The sequence below is a fragment of the Rana temporaria genome, chromosome 2, assembly GCF_905171775.1.
Source record: "Rana temporaria chromosome 2, aRanTem1.1, whole genome shotgun sequence".
Classification (NCBI taxonomy): Eukaryota; Metazoa; Chordata; class Amphibia; order Anura; family Ranidae; genus Rana; species Rana temporaria.
In genome coordinates this window covers 376,549,854-376,568,980 of record NC_053490.1, presented here as the reverse complement: position 1 = coordinate 376,568,980, position 19,127 = coordinate 376,549,854, and the positions used below count along the sequence as shown (strand labels likewise).

The 19,127-nt window shown below is 41.1% G+C and overlaps 1 protein-coding gene across 1 annotated transcript in view; it reads left to right on the top strand.

Moving 5' to 3' along the window:
- Positions 1–15,648, top strand: part of AATF (apoptosis antagonizing transcription factor) — a 201,177-nt gene extending 185,529 nt beyond the window's left edge. Inside the window, exon 12 of the mRNA XM_040337825.1 lies at positions 15,232–15,648. Coding sequence (XP_040193759.1) covers positions 15,232–15,295 — 64 coding nt within the window. The 3' untranslated portion in view covers positions 15,296–15,648. The remainder of the gene's footprint in view (positions 1–15,231) is intronic.
- The last annotated feature ends 3,479 nt before the right edge of the window (positions 15,649–19,127 follow it).

Genomic DNA, 19,127 nt, shown 5'->3' with positions numbered 1-19,127 from the left:
TGGATGTGTAACTTCACATTTTTCTAATTTTGCAAAACTATGTCCAGTTTATGGCCAAACCTCATTTCCTTGACTCGTTCAGGTAATGCATTACTGCCAGCAGTTTGAATCTTCTGAAAATTAACTATTTTCGATTACATATTAAAGCTTTTTGTTTTATTTCTTATTCAGTGAGACCATGCTTACATAGATATTGGTACACACATTTTGTTAAACAGACAGATTTTACCTGGAATGGATCTAGATGTAACAATAATATTGTAAGTTTTCATATAGTAGTGCATATAATGTGGATCTTTAGCCTGGCTAGTAGTGGGTATGTTTTGCCCCTCTTGGTTCAGATTTGGTTGTTTCATTTTGTTTAATGAATAGCTTAGAAATAGTTGTGACCAGGATTCAGGAATGTGAAAGTGCTTAAAATCCAATTGTGGTATAGAACAATCCTGTGAAAGTAAAGCCCTGCACCACTTGTAATATTAACCTGTTTTGTGTGGCTGGGAGGAATAGATAACGAAAATACATTGCTGCAGAAACCTGTATATGTACACTATATTATGCTGCAGGTGTAGAATTGTCTCTGGGAAGGACAAATGACTTGGGTAAGGTCACACTGTGCAGCATGTGAGCTTTATTCTTTCAGTTCACAGTCCAGTGCTTTGGCACAATCCCATTATTCCAAAACACATTTTCACTTGCAGGAGCAAACATTGGTGACATGCAATGTTTATTATAGAATTATTGAGATTCATTTTTTTTTTTAAACAAAGTTTTATTATTAATGACATTAATGTGACATATAAAGTGTTATTTAATATACACTAATGAGCATTGTCATCTGAAAATGTATTAAAAAAAGACAAAATTGTGGCTACATACATCCGAACTCCTTTTCAGAATTTGGTGCAATTTCACATGCATAGTGAACAATTGCCCTTTCTGGTATATGGCAATGTCAGAGCATCAGTGGATGCATTGCACTAGTGTCCGACAATGCACAAAGCTATCAACAGCATAATCCCATGATAATATACCTTCCCCCAGAAGAATATATACCCCCTCCCATCAGTAGCTCTTCTAGTAGTATATTTACCCCAAGTGTCATACCTGATTTCAAAAACTGTATACCCTCTAGGTCATTTATCAACACTTTTACTTTCTGGAAGTGTACTGTAGATCCCAGCTGCTGACCCAGAGAGGGCCTTCAGGCTATTAAACATACGTACCTTACCCCTGGCATCTAGTGGCGCTGTCACTATGCTTCTTTCCACTCTGCATTCCCCAGGATCTCATTACAGGGGTGTCGAACACAGTTTCATCATGGACTGCATCAGCATGGTTGTCCTCAAAGGGCCAGTTGTATCTGTATAGTCTGTAAATGTATTTACTCTTTATCATTTGAAATAAGTGCTTCGGCATTCAATTATTACTGGTTTTAGTAAGAACTTAAGGCCTAAGATGTGAAGGACAGGTGCAGATCAGCACGGCGCCCACTCACACTCCTGTAGCAGATGATTCAAGTCTGAAAAGGAGGGTTACACACCCTCTGGTATCAGCCGCAAGAAACCTTATTGCAGACTGCTCAGACAGAGCATGGTCCTGCCATGGTGTTCTGTCTAAACCATCTCCAATCAAGTTTCTAGTGGATGATACCAACAGTGTGCGACTCTCCTTTTCAACTGGCACATTCTCATAATAATTCTAACCAGATGTCCAGAGCACCCCACTCCCCCCTTATCTTAGATGTTAAGAGCCCCCACCATCAGAAATCAAGAGTCCTCCACCCTTACACCACAGCTGCTAGTGGAGCTAGGAAGCAGGGAAAGTGCAGGGTCTGGAGGAGGACTGGAGTCTGCTGAATGCTGAGAAGGAGATAAGGGGATGCTGTGACTGCACAGAGAGGTGTGGGATCTCTAGGAGCTTTGTCTTCCTCTCTGCTGCCGACTGCTGAGACAAAGTGGAGGCGGAGACAAAGGGGGGTTTTGCAGCTGCAGGAGAGGTGCGAGGGCCAGCATGAAATGACCACATCAATTATTCTTGCACACAGTTTTGGAAGGAACTTGTCAGGTAGGTTGTTCCAAACATCTTGGACTAACCACAGATCTTATTTGGATTTAGGCTGCCTCAAATCCTTCGGCCTCTTCATGTAATCCAAGACGGACTTGATGTTGAGATCAGGGCACTGTGGGCGCCAAATTTTCACTTCCAGGACTCCTCTTTCTTTTTTATGCTGAAGATCGTTTTTCATTACATTGGCTGTATGTTTGGGGTTATGGTCTTGCTGCAAAATAAATTTGGGCAAATCACATGTCTTCCTGATGGTATGGTATGATTGATAAGTATCTGCCGGTATTTGTAAGCATTGAGGGCACCATTAATTGTAACCAAATCTCCAAAACCATTTGCAACCCCCAAACTTAACAGAAACCTACACCATGCTTCACTGTTGCCTGCAGACACTCATTATTGTACCGCTCTCCAGCCTTTCAGTGAACAAACTGCCTCCTGCTACAGCCAAGTATTTAAAATTTTGACTCATCAGTCCAAAGCACCTGCTGCCATTTTTCTGCACCCCAGTTCCTGTTTTCCTCCATAGTTGAGTCGCTTAGCCTGTCGGAAGGTATGGCTTTTTGGATGGGTATGACTTTTTCTTCCATGAAGACCACTTCTGGCCACACTTCCCCCAGACAGTAGGTGGATGTATCTGGGTCCCACTTGTTTCTGCCAGTTCTGTGCTGATGGCACTGCTGGACCTCTTCTGATGTTGAAAGGACGTAAGCGTTCTATGTCTTTTTATTTGCTGCATTGTTTCCTTGGTTGACTACTGTTTCTATAGTTCTCAACATTGCCCATTTCTTTGTGCTTCTTCAAAAGAGCTTGAACCACACATCTTGAAACCCCAGTCTGCTTGAAATCTTTGTGTAGGAGAGACAGATGATGCAGTATAACTACCTTGTCTTGTCGCTGTGCTCAGCCTTGCCATGGTGTGTGACCTGTGACATGAAACGGTCTTCCACAACCTCACCTTAGTAGCAAAGTTTGGATGTTCCTCACCCAGTTTTAAGCCTCCTACACAGCTTTTTTTTATTCAGTTAACAACTGTGTTTCAACCTACTGTACATATAAAATTAATCATTAGGAACTGATTTGTATAATTGGTTAATCATACACCTGACTGTAATACATCAAAAACAAGAAGTGCGCACAGACCTAGGGCAATTCCATTACGTTTTTTTTTTGTTAAAATATGTACATGATACTCGTGTGTATGTTGTATACACGCATGTCAGAACAAAATCGCAGACAAGTCGCCTCAAGGATCACTGGAGGATTCCAACGGCTTAACTTGCGCGTTTTTGAGCGAGAAACCTCTTTCTCAGAGCTAGTGTTTATCTTACCAACAGTGGAGAGCCATAAAGCCTGGACTATACCCAATGCAGCCATTTGATCACAAATCTGTTATGTCATGTCTTTGTAAATCCCAAGAATTAAGTGAAGTACACAAAATTCTACTTGACACAGAATATTTTTTCAGATCCTTAGCTATTATCTAATATTACATTATGTATGGTTGAATAAATGGCATAATATGTACTTATAACAGTAACTGGCATAGAAGAGTATGGTGCCTATAGATAAAGGGTCCTTAATTAACTGTCTGCATGTAAATGTGGAGAAAATAAAAATACAGGTATGTGATATTTAAAAAAGAATTCAGAGACTGATTACGGTTCTTACATGTGGAAACCACATTGAGTATTCACAGTAAAACAGTTTTTCTGATAGTGGACCTTAATGTGTAGGGAACAATTACTTTTTCATATATTGACACCTGTTGTGAGGAAACTTTTTTTTCAGTTAATTAAAATACAGCATTTAAAAATATATATATATATTTATTTGTTTATACAATTAACTTTTTTGTAAGATTTTAGTTGAACATTGTTTCAAAATTTCACATATAGCCAGAAAGCAAGATGAGGACAAATCCTTTCACATTGAACTGATATATAAGCAGCATTACTGTTATCAAACCTCCAAAAACTGCAGGTTATATAATGTCTGTACCTTTGTATCCATAACACAGTTGATTCTTGCTATTACAGTGTGCAGTCCCATACAGTGCATTTTATGTCGCACACAAACAGTTCCCCAAAGGAGCTCTATTGGTTTGAACACAGGCAACTTTGCAGGCTGGCTTGATGTGAGAAAAACGGCATGTTCATCAGCATTGCCTACCTGTGTGTGAAATGATGCTTTGTGAAAATACCAGTTTCAGCAATGCGACGGCAGCTGCTGACATGTAAACCCTGCTGTGGACAGTAAGTGGTGCTTACTACCTAGAAATTACACTGGCATAGCAGTGCATGGAGAAGGCAAGATCCACATAAGAGGACACATTCCCTGACCTCTGATTGTACTTCAGTTTTAACCATTCCATGACAACAGAGTGAGGGCAAAGGATAGTGGTGTGTCTGATACTTTTCAGAAATGCTATAGATCTGTCAAAACACAAACACTGGCTGCTTTATAAATCGGAAATATTTGCACTTTGACATTCATATACAGTATAGCAATTTTCAGATCCAACTCCTGGCTGAAATAGTGACAGACAGCATTGTATGTGTTTCTTTTTTAGGCTGTTATTTATTTGTGTGACTGATTCATTGGATTTTTTCTGTGCCCTTCTTTGTGACATCTGTATGTGACTGAATTTAAAGATGACTAAGAGCTGATATTCATAGATACAATGTACATCTTTTGTGTGTTTTAGAAGTGAACTTTGTGTTTACCTGTGTTCTTCTTTTTTTTTTTTTTCTCACACATGCACATTTACTTAGTGATATTCTGAAAATGTGTAATGTCTCCAAATGATAAAACAGCGCTAAAATTGGATAAAATGTCCAAATACACATATAACATTTGAATGATGACGTTGCAACAGTAAGTTCTAACGTGATGAGTGCCTCTAGTATTCGATCAGTGATGCTTCCTACACCTGCTCCCAATATCCACCATAAGTGAGGCACTCTCCCCATCCGGGGTACAAACTCACCAGAAAGATGAATAATGTGGGCCTTATGTAGTGACAAGAACTCTCCCTCTCATTTGAACATCCGTCACCAGCAGTGGAGGCAGCATTGGTTAAACTCTGTATAAATTCATATAAAACACAAAAAAGAACTAGATAGTGTAATCCCATTTTTTAATGAGTATAATAAAAACCCTCAAAGCAATAAACCCCCGCTTCAAATGCACATACAATAGTTCAACTTGTAATGCACACATAGTTAGGAAATGTATTCACCAATAACATCCGGTCCAAAGAATCGCCCGTGTTAGAGTGTTCCTTCCTGGTTTGGACCAGGTAGCAGTGGAATGCAGTCGTCACTTCCGGTTATGGTCACGCCGTTGTAGCCACGCCCTGACCGGTTTCGTCACTCGTCGACTTCAACAGTTATATGTGTAGTTGGACATTTTATCAAAATTTAGCGCTGTTTTATCATTTGGACTATTTTTAGTTCCATGATCTGTCACTTTTATTTATATTTGCGTACTTTTTATGAGTTTTTCTCATTTTTGTACTTTAAACAGCTGCTGCTTCACTTTTATCATTGTTTTATCACTGTGATATTAGTTTATTCTGTTTAATCGTATTTCTTACTCTTTTATTTAATTTAATTAGTTAATAAGAGAGAGAGCTCAGAATTGGTTATTTATTTTATGGCGCTGGGAAGTGCATTATAGGCCTCGTTTTTTATGCACCTTTCTGATACAATCTTAATATGTATGTCAAGTGAAAACTGTGTTGTTTAATTTAAATAGAGTAGGGAAGAGTTAAAAACCCTAATGGTCAGGTTTTTTTTTTGTTTTTTTTGTTTTTTTTTGCATCCCTTGTCCTGCTGCAGAGATTTTTTGGGGCATTTACTGCCCTTGAGACACAATGGAAAATGAGAGGAATTGTCTGCAAAGTGAACAGAATTCCCATAATCACAAGAAATGTTGTCCTTATTAATGGCTTTTCACCTCTTGCTCCAAGGACACTAAAATATTTGGCTTTCCTCTAACTTTCTGTCTTGATTACAAAGGTCACCAGGACAAATAAAAGAGGGTAGATTCCCCCCAGAACAAAGATGGCCATAAAGACCTGATGAAGGGTCTAACCTTTTATGTATTCAATTCAAAGCCGAAAAAAGTTGCCTTTACATACACCTTAAATACACCTTAATACTGCCCACTATATTTCATAATGTGGCATTTATCCCCCAGATTCCACCTCTCAAAACTTAGTTTAAGCAATGCTTTGGGCCAAAATTATAGATTTGCATTCAGTTTTGCTGCTACTTCCCCACTGAAAAACTGTGAGCAGATATACTACCATTTAAAAATATAATTGCAGAGGGGCGCATGCGCGGCGCGATGCTGAACGGACTGGCCTGAGCCGCGCTCCACGAGACCCGGGCCTTCTAGGCGGATTTCCCAGGGCAATTCAGCACTCTCAGCGGCGATTTCACCAAGCACCCCTGCAGGAACACCCAGTGTATGCCATCCGCTAGGAAGAAGCGGAATCGGAGACCCGAGCACACCCTGACGAACTTTCTCCTTAACATGGAGCAAAGACACAAGAAGGTGTCCCAAGATGGCGCCGACCAGCACATGTGGACACAGCCCTGCACCGACAAACATCCGACGGAGATCGCGGCTGTACAACCCCACAACAGTGAGTACAACTCACCGCTATCTAAAGCGGATCTAGATGACAGTCTGACAGCCATATTCAATAAACTTGTGGATAAAATTGAACATGAAGTTCATAAGTCCACAGCGGCTCTCTCCCAGGAAATTGCCAATATAGGCAGTCGCACAGACCTTCTAGAAACAAAACACGATGAGCTCTCCCTAGCTCACAATGATCTTAGGAAGGATTTTGAAAACCTAGCAGACAACTTTGCCTTCATGCAGGCTCAGGTCGAGGACCTTGACAACAGAAATTGCCGCCATAATATTAGGCTGCGTGGAGTCCCTGAGACAGTCACTGACCTGATGCCTGCAGTTTCAAAATTCTTTCAAAATCTTCTACCAGAAAAGCCCCCATCTGCCTTCATTTGTGACAGAATACACAGAGCATTGCGGCCTAAACCTCCCCCTGAAGGTCCCCCCAGGGACATAGTGATGTGCATGAGGGACTTTTTAATCAAGGAAGACATAATGCGCGCTGCAAGGAATTCACATAATCTGAATATGGAGGGCAAAAGAATCCAAATATATCCAGATATTTCACCTGCGACTCTGGACAGGAGACGCAGAATGAAAGAAGTCACTACTGTGTTACAAGCTGCTAGAATTAGGTACCGTTGGGGGTTCCCCTTTAAGCTTACGGTCCCACACAATGGATCTACATATACGGTCTACAACGTCATAGAAGGGAAGGAACTCTTGGTAAAATTGGGCCTGATTACTCAAGATCCCCCTTCTCGTCCCCCAGCTACACCCAGGCCTTCCCCCATTTGGTCGACACCTCCCACCAGACGCAATCAGAGGGATCAGAGGAGACTGATCCAGTCCTTCCAATCATAATTCTCATTGACCATGTATGGTCCACCTCACATTAATTTGTGAATCCGTTCTGTTCCCTGGTTCTCTCTGTTACCTCTCCCACTGTTGGTCTATTGACCCTTTTATCACCCAGTCCCCCCTCTTTGGAGCAAGACTGCGAACCAGATCTGGTCACCAATCTATCTTCCAGACTCTCACCCTGCTTGCACTTTGGAGGACAGTTGCTGCGGATACATGAATAACTGAATACTCACCTTAGAAGATTTATTACTACTCCCTGAACAAGCGGACAAATGTATTGTTCACTTCACAAACTTTGTGAACCTTCAAATTCCATGTTGCCATACAAAAAAATGCACGCATCTCTTTGCCCGATTGGATCCAACTTTAATAGACCTGGCTGACTCATCTTCACTGCAACATCGAATTTGGGGTGGGGGCTCCCACCCTAAGTAGCTCTCCGCAAATTTTGATTATGCCCATTATTTTATCTCAGGGGGTCCCACTTTTTTTTTTTTTTTTTTTTTTTTTTTTTTTTTTTTTTTTTTTTGTTTTGTTTTATTATCTCCCTCTGCTTCTTCCAGCTCACTGATAACCAAATACCTTTACAATGCATTACTGCTTTGATATATATAATACAAGATGCCTAGAACATCCGTCGTCGCTAGATTGACCCCACTTCCACAGCTGTTCTCGATTGCTGCTCCATCCTCGGATGGGACATCACCCGAGCAGTTTGTGGTCCAGGGACATTTTGGTCCCACCTTCTACAACCCAGTGTTGGGTAATGTCTGACAGGATTTCTCCTGTCCCCAAGTTATATCCTACTATGTTGATGATTCAATGGTATATGTTGTTGGCCACTAGGGCCCTTTTCATTTCGGATAAGCTCACTCAGAGACAATCATTTTACGGTTTTATATATGCTGGTTTCTTTCTGATGCATTTTGCTCCCAAAATTATCACTGCCTCATGCAGACTGAGAATACATGACTCACACATCCCCTATGGCTACGTTCAGCACTTCAGAGATAGTTACCATATGTGTATACTAACCCTATGTAAGATAAATATGCTCCAGAATGCAACTTTGTGGTCTGATACCCCAATAGATAATACTCAGAAGATAATACTATTATTTCTTACCAATGAACCTTAAAATAGTTTCCCACAATACACAGGGATTTAACTCACCGCACAAACGAAAAAAAGCATTTCAACATTATAAAAGACTTGGTGCGGACATAATCATGCTACAAGAGACACATTTTGCCACGGCAAACCACCCGACATTCTTTAATAGGACATATAGCCAACACTACTACACCACTTACACTAACAAAACGAGGGGAGTTGCAATCTTTATTCGTAATACAATTATTTTTGATATACAACAAATGTATAAAGACCCGGACAGCCGATTTCTAATTCTTAAGGGTACTATCAATAACAAAGAGATCACAATAGCATCTATATATGCTCCAAATGAATCACAAACAACGTTTTTCTCAAATTTCTTCAATGTACTTGATAGATTCCACTCCCCACATACAATCCTGGGTGGAGATTTTAACCTGACAGCGCATCCTGCTCTGGACAGAAGTAAAATCTCACCCTCCTCAAAATCCTTCTCCAAAACTATTAATAGGCTAATTAATAGAAATCAATTAATTGACACCTGGAGGGCCCACAATGTAGGGATCAAGGCCTATTCGCACTATTCCCACCCACACAACTGCTATGCCAGATTGGACTACATCTTCTGTACTCCTGTCTTGTTGGCTAACTCTTCACATGCTTGTATACACCCTTGCCCGTGGTCTGATCATAATATCATTTCCTTCGACACATCTCACATCGGCCTTGCCCCCTCAGTATACAACTGGAGACTTAATGATGCCCTTTTGACTGACCCAATAAATAGAGATTCGATCGCCTCCCATATAGATAATTACTTTGAGGATAACATAAATGATGTCACCCCCCCAACCTCTATCTGGGTGGCCCATAAGGCAGTTCTTAGGGGCCACATCATTAAAATGGCTGCAGCTAAAAATAGAGAAAGACTGGCACAAATTAGAAGCCTGACCAATGACCTGAACCAACTGTATCACAAATTACAACACTCAGCCTCACCAGAAACGACGCAACAGATCCAATCAAAACGTAAAGCCCTTGATCTAATTTTATCAGCTAATACAGAGAGATCTCTGAGGTTCTCGAAAGCCAAATTTTTACTATACAGTAACTCCCCCTCGGCAATGTTCGCCAGAAAATTGAATCAAGACATTAACCCCTCCCATACTTATAAATTAAGAGACTCTCAGGGCAACTTGGTGACACACCCCAAAGGTGTACTTGACATCTTCACCAATTTCTACCAAAAACTATTATCTGACCCAGGTACAAACCCAGATGCCATTGCGAACACGTGGCTAGACAACCTTAGACTTCCCTCGCTTGACCTCAACCAATCTGAATCCCTGAATAAACCCTGTACAGCTGAGGAGATAACCCAAGTAATTAAATCTCTAAAGGTTTCAACGGCCCCGGGCCCTGATGGTTTCACAACCATGTATTATAAAAAATTCTCCTCCCGTTTAACCCCTAGTCTTATGAAATTATTTAATTATGTCCTAGACGGTAATCAATTCCCAGATGAGATGTTGCTGGCAAACCTCTCCCTGATCCCTAAACCAGACAAAGACCACACCCTCCCTCAAAATTTTCGCCCCATTTCAGTTTTGAATAATGATCTTAAGATATTTGGCAGAATCCTTGCAAACAGACTGGCCTCTGTTATCTCCCCATTAATCCATCATGATCAATCAGGCTTTATCCCAGGTAGACAGATAGTAGACAACATAAGATTAGTTACTAATATTATACAAGACGCTAATCTGAAATCCAAACAGGCCTGCCTCTTGAGTTTGGACATACACAAGGCCTTTGACAGCGTTAGCTGGTCCTATTTGAATAAACTTCTCCCTAAATTCGGCATTACAGGTAACTTCCTACAGGGATTTAATGCCCTTTACCACGCCCCAAAAACCCGTATAAAAATTCCGGGACATAACTCAGAATTCTTCACACTGGGTAGAGGAACCAGACAAGGCTGCCCCTTATCCCCACTCCTTTTTGCGTTGGCTATAGAGCCGCTGGCACAGGCCATCAGGCACAACACTGACATACGGGGATACCCTTGCAAGGACTCGGAGTTCAAGATCAGTTTATACGCGGACGACGCACTGGTATTCCTCACAGAACCCCTCCTGTCTATTCCGGTGTTGTTGGATACCTTAAATACCTTTCACACGGTCTCGGGTCTCAAAGTTAACCCCACCAAATGTTCAGCTCTTTCACTAAACTTACCCCCTGATCTATTAATCAGATTGAGCAGCAACTTTCAGTTCAATTGGTGTCAGGATTCCCTAAAATATCTAGGAGTCAATATTACCTCCTCATATCCACAACTATACAAGGCAAACTACCCCTCTATCATCGCTCGTGTTGAACACCTCTTGAACTCTTGGTCTTCTCATCACATTTCCTTTCTAGGCAGAGTCTGCGCTATAAAAATGAGTATAATTCCAAAACTATTATACTACTTCCGCTCCCTCCCCATTTTAGTCCCCAAATCCAAGATTGAAGGTATTCAGAAATCAATCAACAAATTTATTTGGGAGGGTAGGAAACCCAGATATAGTTATGCACTCTTACACAGACCCCAATCAAAAGGAGGCCTGGGCCTACCAAACCTATGGCACTATTACCTGGCCACGAAACTCTCCCAGATATCACAATGGTTCTCCCCGCTACAAAACATACCCTGGAAGAGATTTGAATCTTCCTCAATCCTGCCATATCATCTCCAAGGTATACTATGGTCTCGAAACATTCTATATAGAAAACTCTCCAAATATAACCTAGTAGTAGCACATCTTTTCCAACTGTGGATGAAGATCAACAATATTCACTCCCTCTCCTCCCCCATTTCCCCACTTACCTCATACTTAGGCGACATTAGATTCAACCTTGCTTTTACCAACAAAAGTCACTTTACATTATGGTTAGATAATAACTTAAGCACCTTATCAGCACTACAATCCAAATGGGAATTTAAGACTTTTGAAATGATCCAAAAAGACCATGGCCTCCCGCATTCGGAGATAGGAAATTACAGACTCATAAAATCCTTCTACGCAGATCACTTCTCATTATCCACTCTCCCTACCAAAACATTATTTGAAAAAATATGCCTCTCTTCCTCACGGGATAAAGGGATGATCTCTCTGTTGTATAACTACATTAACAATTTTAGGGCAGAAGAGAAATCCACACAAATGCTTCATTGGGAGGCAGACCTAGGAATCACACTTACACCTGAAACCTGGTATTCCATGGCAGAAAACCTACGGAAAAGCAATAAGGCTATCCCCTTTAGAGAAACGCCAATTAAGATCTTCTCCAGGTGGTACCTCACACCCTATAAACTTCACTCCTTTTATACATCAGTCTCCCCATACTGCTTCAGAGGGTGCTCTGATCAGGGGACTTTACTACACACATTCTGGAGCTGCCCTTACATAGAACAAGTGTGGAAAACCGCAGCAACTAAATTTGAGGAGTCTTCTGGCCTTAAGATTTCCTTCACCCCTCAAATCTGCATCCTTTATGCTGGGATCCCAGACATCCCCATCCCATATATTAGACTGCTTCATTCCCTCTGTAGTTCAGTTCAGTGGATGGTTGCATTGAACTGGAGATCCAACAACATCTCGTGGCAACAGGTGTTGGATCGGATGGATACCCTTAAGCTTACGGAGAAAATTTTTCACTCCCTCAACGATTCCATGCAAACATATAACGATAAATGGTCCAATTGGCCCTTAGTTCACTAGGTTCACCTTAGGTTACACTACCCTATACACAATCCTCTCACTTCATACACTATGGATAACTCATAGATAGGGTATGTCGAGTCATCAGAGATTGTAATAGCTGTTTTCTGTATTACATAGATACATATGTATATTTTCACAATTATAAATGTTTTGTCATCCATAGAGACTATGCTAAACAATGTATTGTCCATATATTCCACAATGTACGTTTGCTTATCCACATCTATATTTGAAATAAACTTTGGTAAACAAAAAAAATAAAAATATAATTGCCGATCTTGGTCACCTCATTAAAGCACTTAAACTAGAGCTTCAACAACAGGAATGCGGAATTGTTGGTAACATTTGCAGCCACTGAATGTTTTTATTTTTTCCACATCAGTGATTTGCCAATAGGTGATTCGCCTATTAAGCCTAGCTACACGCAAAGTGAAAAAAAGATTACATCATCAAAACTCAACTTATTTTAATCTAAGTAAAATGTTTGCCAAGCACCAGCTTATTGTTCTGAGCCATTTGCTTCCTTTTTTTTTGTTTTCTGTTTTTTTTATGTAGTTTGTATTAAGACCTAAGAAGTGTCGACCTGGAACTCTTATGCTGCGTACACACGATCAGTCTGTCTGATAAAAACGGTCTGATGGACCGTTTTCATCAGACTAACCTATCGTGTGTGGGCCCCATCGTTTTTTTATCCATCAGTCAAAAAACTAGGAACTTGTTTTAAAATTATCTGATGGATAAAAAACCTATAGAAAAAAACGATAGTCTGTGGGGTACGTCCATCGGTTAAAAATCCACGCATGCTCAGAATCAAGTCGACGCATGCTTGGAAGCATTGAACTTCATTTTTTTCAGCACGTCGTTGTGTTTTTCGTCACCGCGTTCTGACATGATCGTTTTTTTAACTGATGGTGTGTAGGCACAACTGATTATCGGTCAGCTTCATCGGATAACTGATGGAAGAATCCATCAGACCGTTTTCATCAGACGAACTGATCGTGTGTACAGGGCATTAGCATTCTTGCTTTTGAAGACAATTTTTCTTAGCAATTCTATAGCTTACTAATCACCTCAACATTAAGGCCTCACGCACACTGGACGTTAAAATAACATTATAAAAAAGTTTTTCAACATTTTTTGCAATAGCGTTTTTTCGTGTTAACTTTTTATTATTTTTATTATTATTATATATATTTTTTTCAATGGATCAAAAACATCCCAGAAACTTTTTTGAGCGTTTTTACAGCTGAAAACCGTCTCTCGGAACCCACCATTTTTTTTATTTTTTTACTGCTCAAAAAGGCCACTGCCCAAAACTGTTGATAACAATCTATGTGTGCATGGACACATAGGATAACATGATGGAGAGTTTAATGACTGTAGAAAAAAACAGCTGCTGTAAAAACTTCAAAAAATGTCCAGTGTGCATGAGGCCTAAAGCAAATGGAGCACACGCCTCCCCTGCTCAGCAATGCATTTTGATGCATAGCACACTGCGTTTCTCAGTCTTGAGTTTTAAAGACTATGTTCACCTTTTCGGGCAGAATTTCAGTTTTAATAATAAATAGAAGCCTTTTAAAATGTATTTTCTGCCTAAGCCAACCCAATGTGCTTATCTCTCACTTACCTCGTCCATGGCAGCCGTCACATTTCTGTTTGAAAATGTAAAACATGCCTTCTGCATACATCACTTCTTGTAGATCATATCCCATATGCACTGCCTTATGAATGATGGAAAATACCTTTTTTTTATCACTCTGGACCATGCCTTCCTCATTACTATACCACCTCTTGTTTTATTTTCACCCACTTTCCTAATTCCTCCTATAAAGTGATTGTAAAGGTTCATTTAAAAAAAAAACTAACATGTTATACTTACCTGCCCAGTGCAAGGGTTTACCTCCTTTTCTGGGGTGCTCCTGGCTCCTCCTCTTTTTTGGGTGCTACTGTGGGAGCCGCTTTCCCATCGGGGCACCCATGCAGGCGCGCTCCCGAGTTCTGCTGCTGCCGAGTCCATTGACACAGACAGCAGGTCTCAGCCCCACCCCCCAGCTCCTGTGTCACTGGATTTGAGACAAGACTGCTCCTGATGCTATCCATCTATTCGATGAGGACCCGAGACAGTGGCTGCAGCTGCTGGGCTTGTGCTCATCGCTGGATGATCAGGTTCAAGTAAGAAAAAGGGGGCTCTGGGGGGCAGCCACAGCACAGAAGGTTTTTCATTTTTTATGCATAAAATGCATTAGGGTGAAAAACCTTGAGACTTTACAACTCCCTTTTAAGGTGACCATACATTGTACAATCTGTAGTACAAGGGCCTGTCTGATATGATACAGATTTAATTAATTGTTCAGGTGGGTCCTCCTATGCCATTGTTTTGGTAAATCTAAAGTAAATTGTACAGAGAATATACAATCAGATTGCATAGTGAATGGCTATCTTTATACAAGTGCAGGGGGGAGTGGATGAAGACATTTAGCTGCAACAGAGGTACACTTATGGTATATTTGTACATGGGAAAGCTGGAATTTAGAAAAAAAAAGGTGAACCTATGATTACTGTACACAATACCACAGTAAATACACCTCTATGTCCACTGTGTCTGTTAAACACTTCCAGGAGTGGAGCTTGAGAATGCACAGGATAACGTTTGTGGCTATTTAGCTTATGTGCACTTTGTCACTTTGTATCAGTCTCAAAGAAAATTTTACAATCTATTGTGTGACAATTATACTTCACATTACTAAAAGTAGTTTTTCTTATATTCCCACAGAACTGAACTCTATCAGTCATTATTTGGAAGAATGAAACACCTAGAAGATGAAAAGACTTTGTAACTACAATTGGAGTCATCGTGCCATATTTCATTTTTGGGGACCCTGCACAGAGTCTTGACGGAATCACCCTATGCAGTTTTATAGTCTGCAAATTAAAAAACTTGGAAAGAAAAAATTCTTTGTTTTATAAGGAACCCATTTCATCCTTGGGTATTTTTTGTGAAAAATGGTGCTTCTTGCTCTTTTATATGAAATTAAGATATTAAAAACATTTTATGATGTAATTAGTGTACTAACAGTAAACCTGGAGCGTGACAACTTTACATGCATAAATTATCATTTTACTATTGAACCTGCAACAATTTTTATATTGGTGTATCTAAGGTCAAAATATAAAATCCCATATTTACACATTTGAATTTGAATTATTTCTATCCTACCCCTAAACAAGCTTGAAGTATGAAAACATACTTTTGCATGAATCCCACGCATTTACTTCCTTGAATACAGTGACGCATTCAATATGCCCAGAAAAAATTCACTGCTCGTGTCTATCAAAAACCATAAACCAGATGGAGACCGAAAGATCAGTTAAAATCACACCTTCAATGAAATTACAAAAATAACAGTTCAGGAACATAGTCAAAAAACAAACTAGGGTTTGGATACCAGAGCTTGTAATCAGATGAGCCGGAGTCAGGAAACCAGAAGTTAGCGTAGACAGGAGAAAAAAAAAATCAAGAAGTGTAATTGGAAGGGAAGACAGCAGGGCTAAGTTATACAGAGAGAAGGGACGCACTTAGAGATCATGGACCACGCAAGGGCAAGGAGGAAATTAGCTAAGCTCCCTAAATAGCAAAAAGGGTCTGGCTGTAGGCTGTACTAATGAGGCAGGTAAATGGTATTCACTGTGGTAACAAACAGTGGCTGGTAATTAACCGAACTGAGCACGGAAAGAAAAGAGCTGCATGTTAAGAAGCTGTAGTCAAGCCCTCACAGTGTCACACGTTTCACAGAGTTGTTTCAAGAGGCAGCAAGGTACCATGGCACACGTAGTATTTAATAATCCAAAGCAATCATCACAGAAGAAGCCACAAAGCATGCAAAATTAGAAAATAACTTAAATTTTTATTGCTATTAATGCTGATGTTATAAAATGAAAGTATATGTTGTGACTTTAGAATTCCTATAACCTTGCACTGGTGCACATTTAAGACCTGATCAGGGATATGTACAGGGGGGAAAACAAATATTTGATACCCTGCAGATTTTGTAAGTTTGCCCACTTACAAAGAAATGAAGGGTCTATAATTTTTATCTCAGGTGTATTTTAAATGATAAAGATAGAATATCAACCAAAAAACACATGATACAAATGTTATAAATTGAGTTGTAGACTCAGGCCCAGATTCTCAAAGGGCTTGCGACGGCGCAACGCAATGTGCGCCGTCGTAAGTCCTAATCTGGGCCGTCGTATCTATGCGACTGATTCTTGGTTATCTATGCGTAACTGATTCTATTAGATCCGACAGGCGTAAGGCTCTTACGCTGTCGGATCTTAAATGCAATTTTTTTTTTCACCGCTAGGTGTCGCCTCCGTCGTTCCCGGTCGAGTATGCAAATTGTCAAAATACGCGAATTCCCGAACGTACGCGCGGTCGACGCAGTGAAGATACAACGTTTACGTTAGATTTGCGACGCGTAAAGTTGCCCCTGCTATATGAGGGGCAACCAATGTTAAGTATGGCCATCGTTCCCGCGTCGAAATTTCAAAATTTAAGTCGTCCGTGAATGGGGCTGGACGTCAGTTACGTTCACGTCGAAACCAATGACGTCCTTGCGACGTCATTTAGCGCAATGCACATCGGGAAATTTTAGGGACGGCGCATGCGCAGCACGTTCGGCGTGAGAACGCGCCTAATTGAAATGATCCACACCCCCTACCCGGATCATTTGAATTAGGCGGGCTTGCGCCGGGGGATTTACGCCGCCGCAACTTTACAGGCAAGTTCTTTGTGAATAAAGCACTTGCCTGTAAAACTTGCGGCGTAACGTAAATGACATACATTACGCCGCCGCAGTTTTACTCCCAGATACGAGAATCTGGGCCTAAGTATATGATCCTCAAGCAAAACATGACTTTGTACTTGGTAGATAAACCCTTGTTGGCAAGCACCGAGTCGGCCCCAGTGTCGCATTTGGACCTGACATCAAATCTTGTCTCAACATCCTTTCCGGTCCTGCTGTTCCAACGTCACTACCGCTTCAGCCACAGGGTCTGCTCTACGGAAAAATAAATGGTGGCTATTGCAGGGGTAACATGCCTGTTTTTATTCCTGTGTTTTTTGGCATTCTTGTAACAAGAAGCTGATTGCTTTATGCCACGTACACACGATCTGATGGACCGTTTTCATCAGACGAACCGATCGTGTGTGGGCCCCATCAGTTTTTTTCCCATCGGTGAAAAAACGTAGAACCTGTTTTAAAATGATCTGATGGTTAAAAACCGATAGAAAAAAACGATCGTTTGTGGGGAAATCCATCGGTTAAAAATCAACGCATGCTCAGAATCAAGCCGACGCATGCTCGGAAGCATTGAACTTCATTTTTCTCAGCACGTCGTTGTGTTTTACGTCACCGCGTTCTGACACGGTCGTTTTTTTAACTGATGGTGTGTAGGCAAGACTGATGAAAGTCAGCTTCATCGGATATCTGATGAAAAAATCCATCAGACCGTTTTCATCGGATGAACCGATCGTGTGTACAGGGTATTAGAGATTTCTCCTTCTATGATGGACTTCATGACCTCCGAGGTCAGAGATGGTTTTCAGAGTTTAATCCTTTTTTGCCTCCAAATGATGGCCCCAGTGACAGTGTCTCCTTCGAAACTGGTTAATGTTAAGGCCCTCCCCTGCATTGATTATAGATGACACAGGGCATAAAATCTTCTTTGTTCAAAAGAGAAATAAGAGGTAGACTATAGCCAGGAGTGGAGGGAAAATGGATCAAACAAAGGTCTCTTCCCAGTAGAAGATTTTGAGGAGCTGATACAGGCTGTTAATGCAACTGACCTGTTTTCCCGTCAGTAGTATCGGTGCAAGATGGAATGTACAGTGGGTTACAAAAGTAGCAGGGCCTTTCCATCAATCATTCAAGAATTGAACCCCTAAAGAATGGTAAGAACCAGAAAAAAAAGTATACGGTCATGTAAAAGGAGGTTTCCCTTTAAATGAGGTTCGAGAGGGAGTGGAAAAATTAGGAAATGTATTATTTTCAATGCTTGAGTCTTGATGCAGCACTGACACAGGTTTCTGAAAATTCAGATTTGTCCTTTGAGTATTCCTGTACCATCAAAGATCAAAGGGACCAGAAGCTCTTCAGAGAGCATTGGATGCTAGATTCACAGACTTATTGAACTTGGCTAGAAGATCCATTTCATTAAAGCGGTAGTTCACCCTCACTGACTTGATTTTACCATCGAGACAGGCATTGTAGCGCGAGCTACAGTATGCCTGTCCCGATTTTTTTAACCCCGGACTCACCTTGTAATCGTACATTGTAGATTTCGGCTCCCGCGGGGAATGGGCGTGCCTATGGAGAGGGAGGATGATTGACGGCCGGCCCTGGCACGTCACTCTCCCCGAAGACAGCCGGAGTAGGTCTCGGCTCTTCACGGCGCCTGCGCACAGGCTATGCGCAGGCGCCGTGAAGAGCCAAGCCTATTTCGGCTATTTCCTGAGAAGCGTGACGCGCCAGAGCCGGCCGTCAATCATCCTCCGTCTCCATAGGCACGCCCATTCCCCGGTATCTTCGATGTACGATTACAAGGTGAGTACGGGGGTAAAAAATTCGGGACAGGCATACTGTAGCTCGCGCTACAATGCCTGATTTT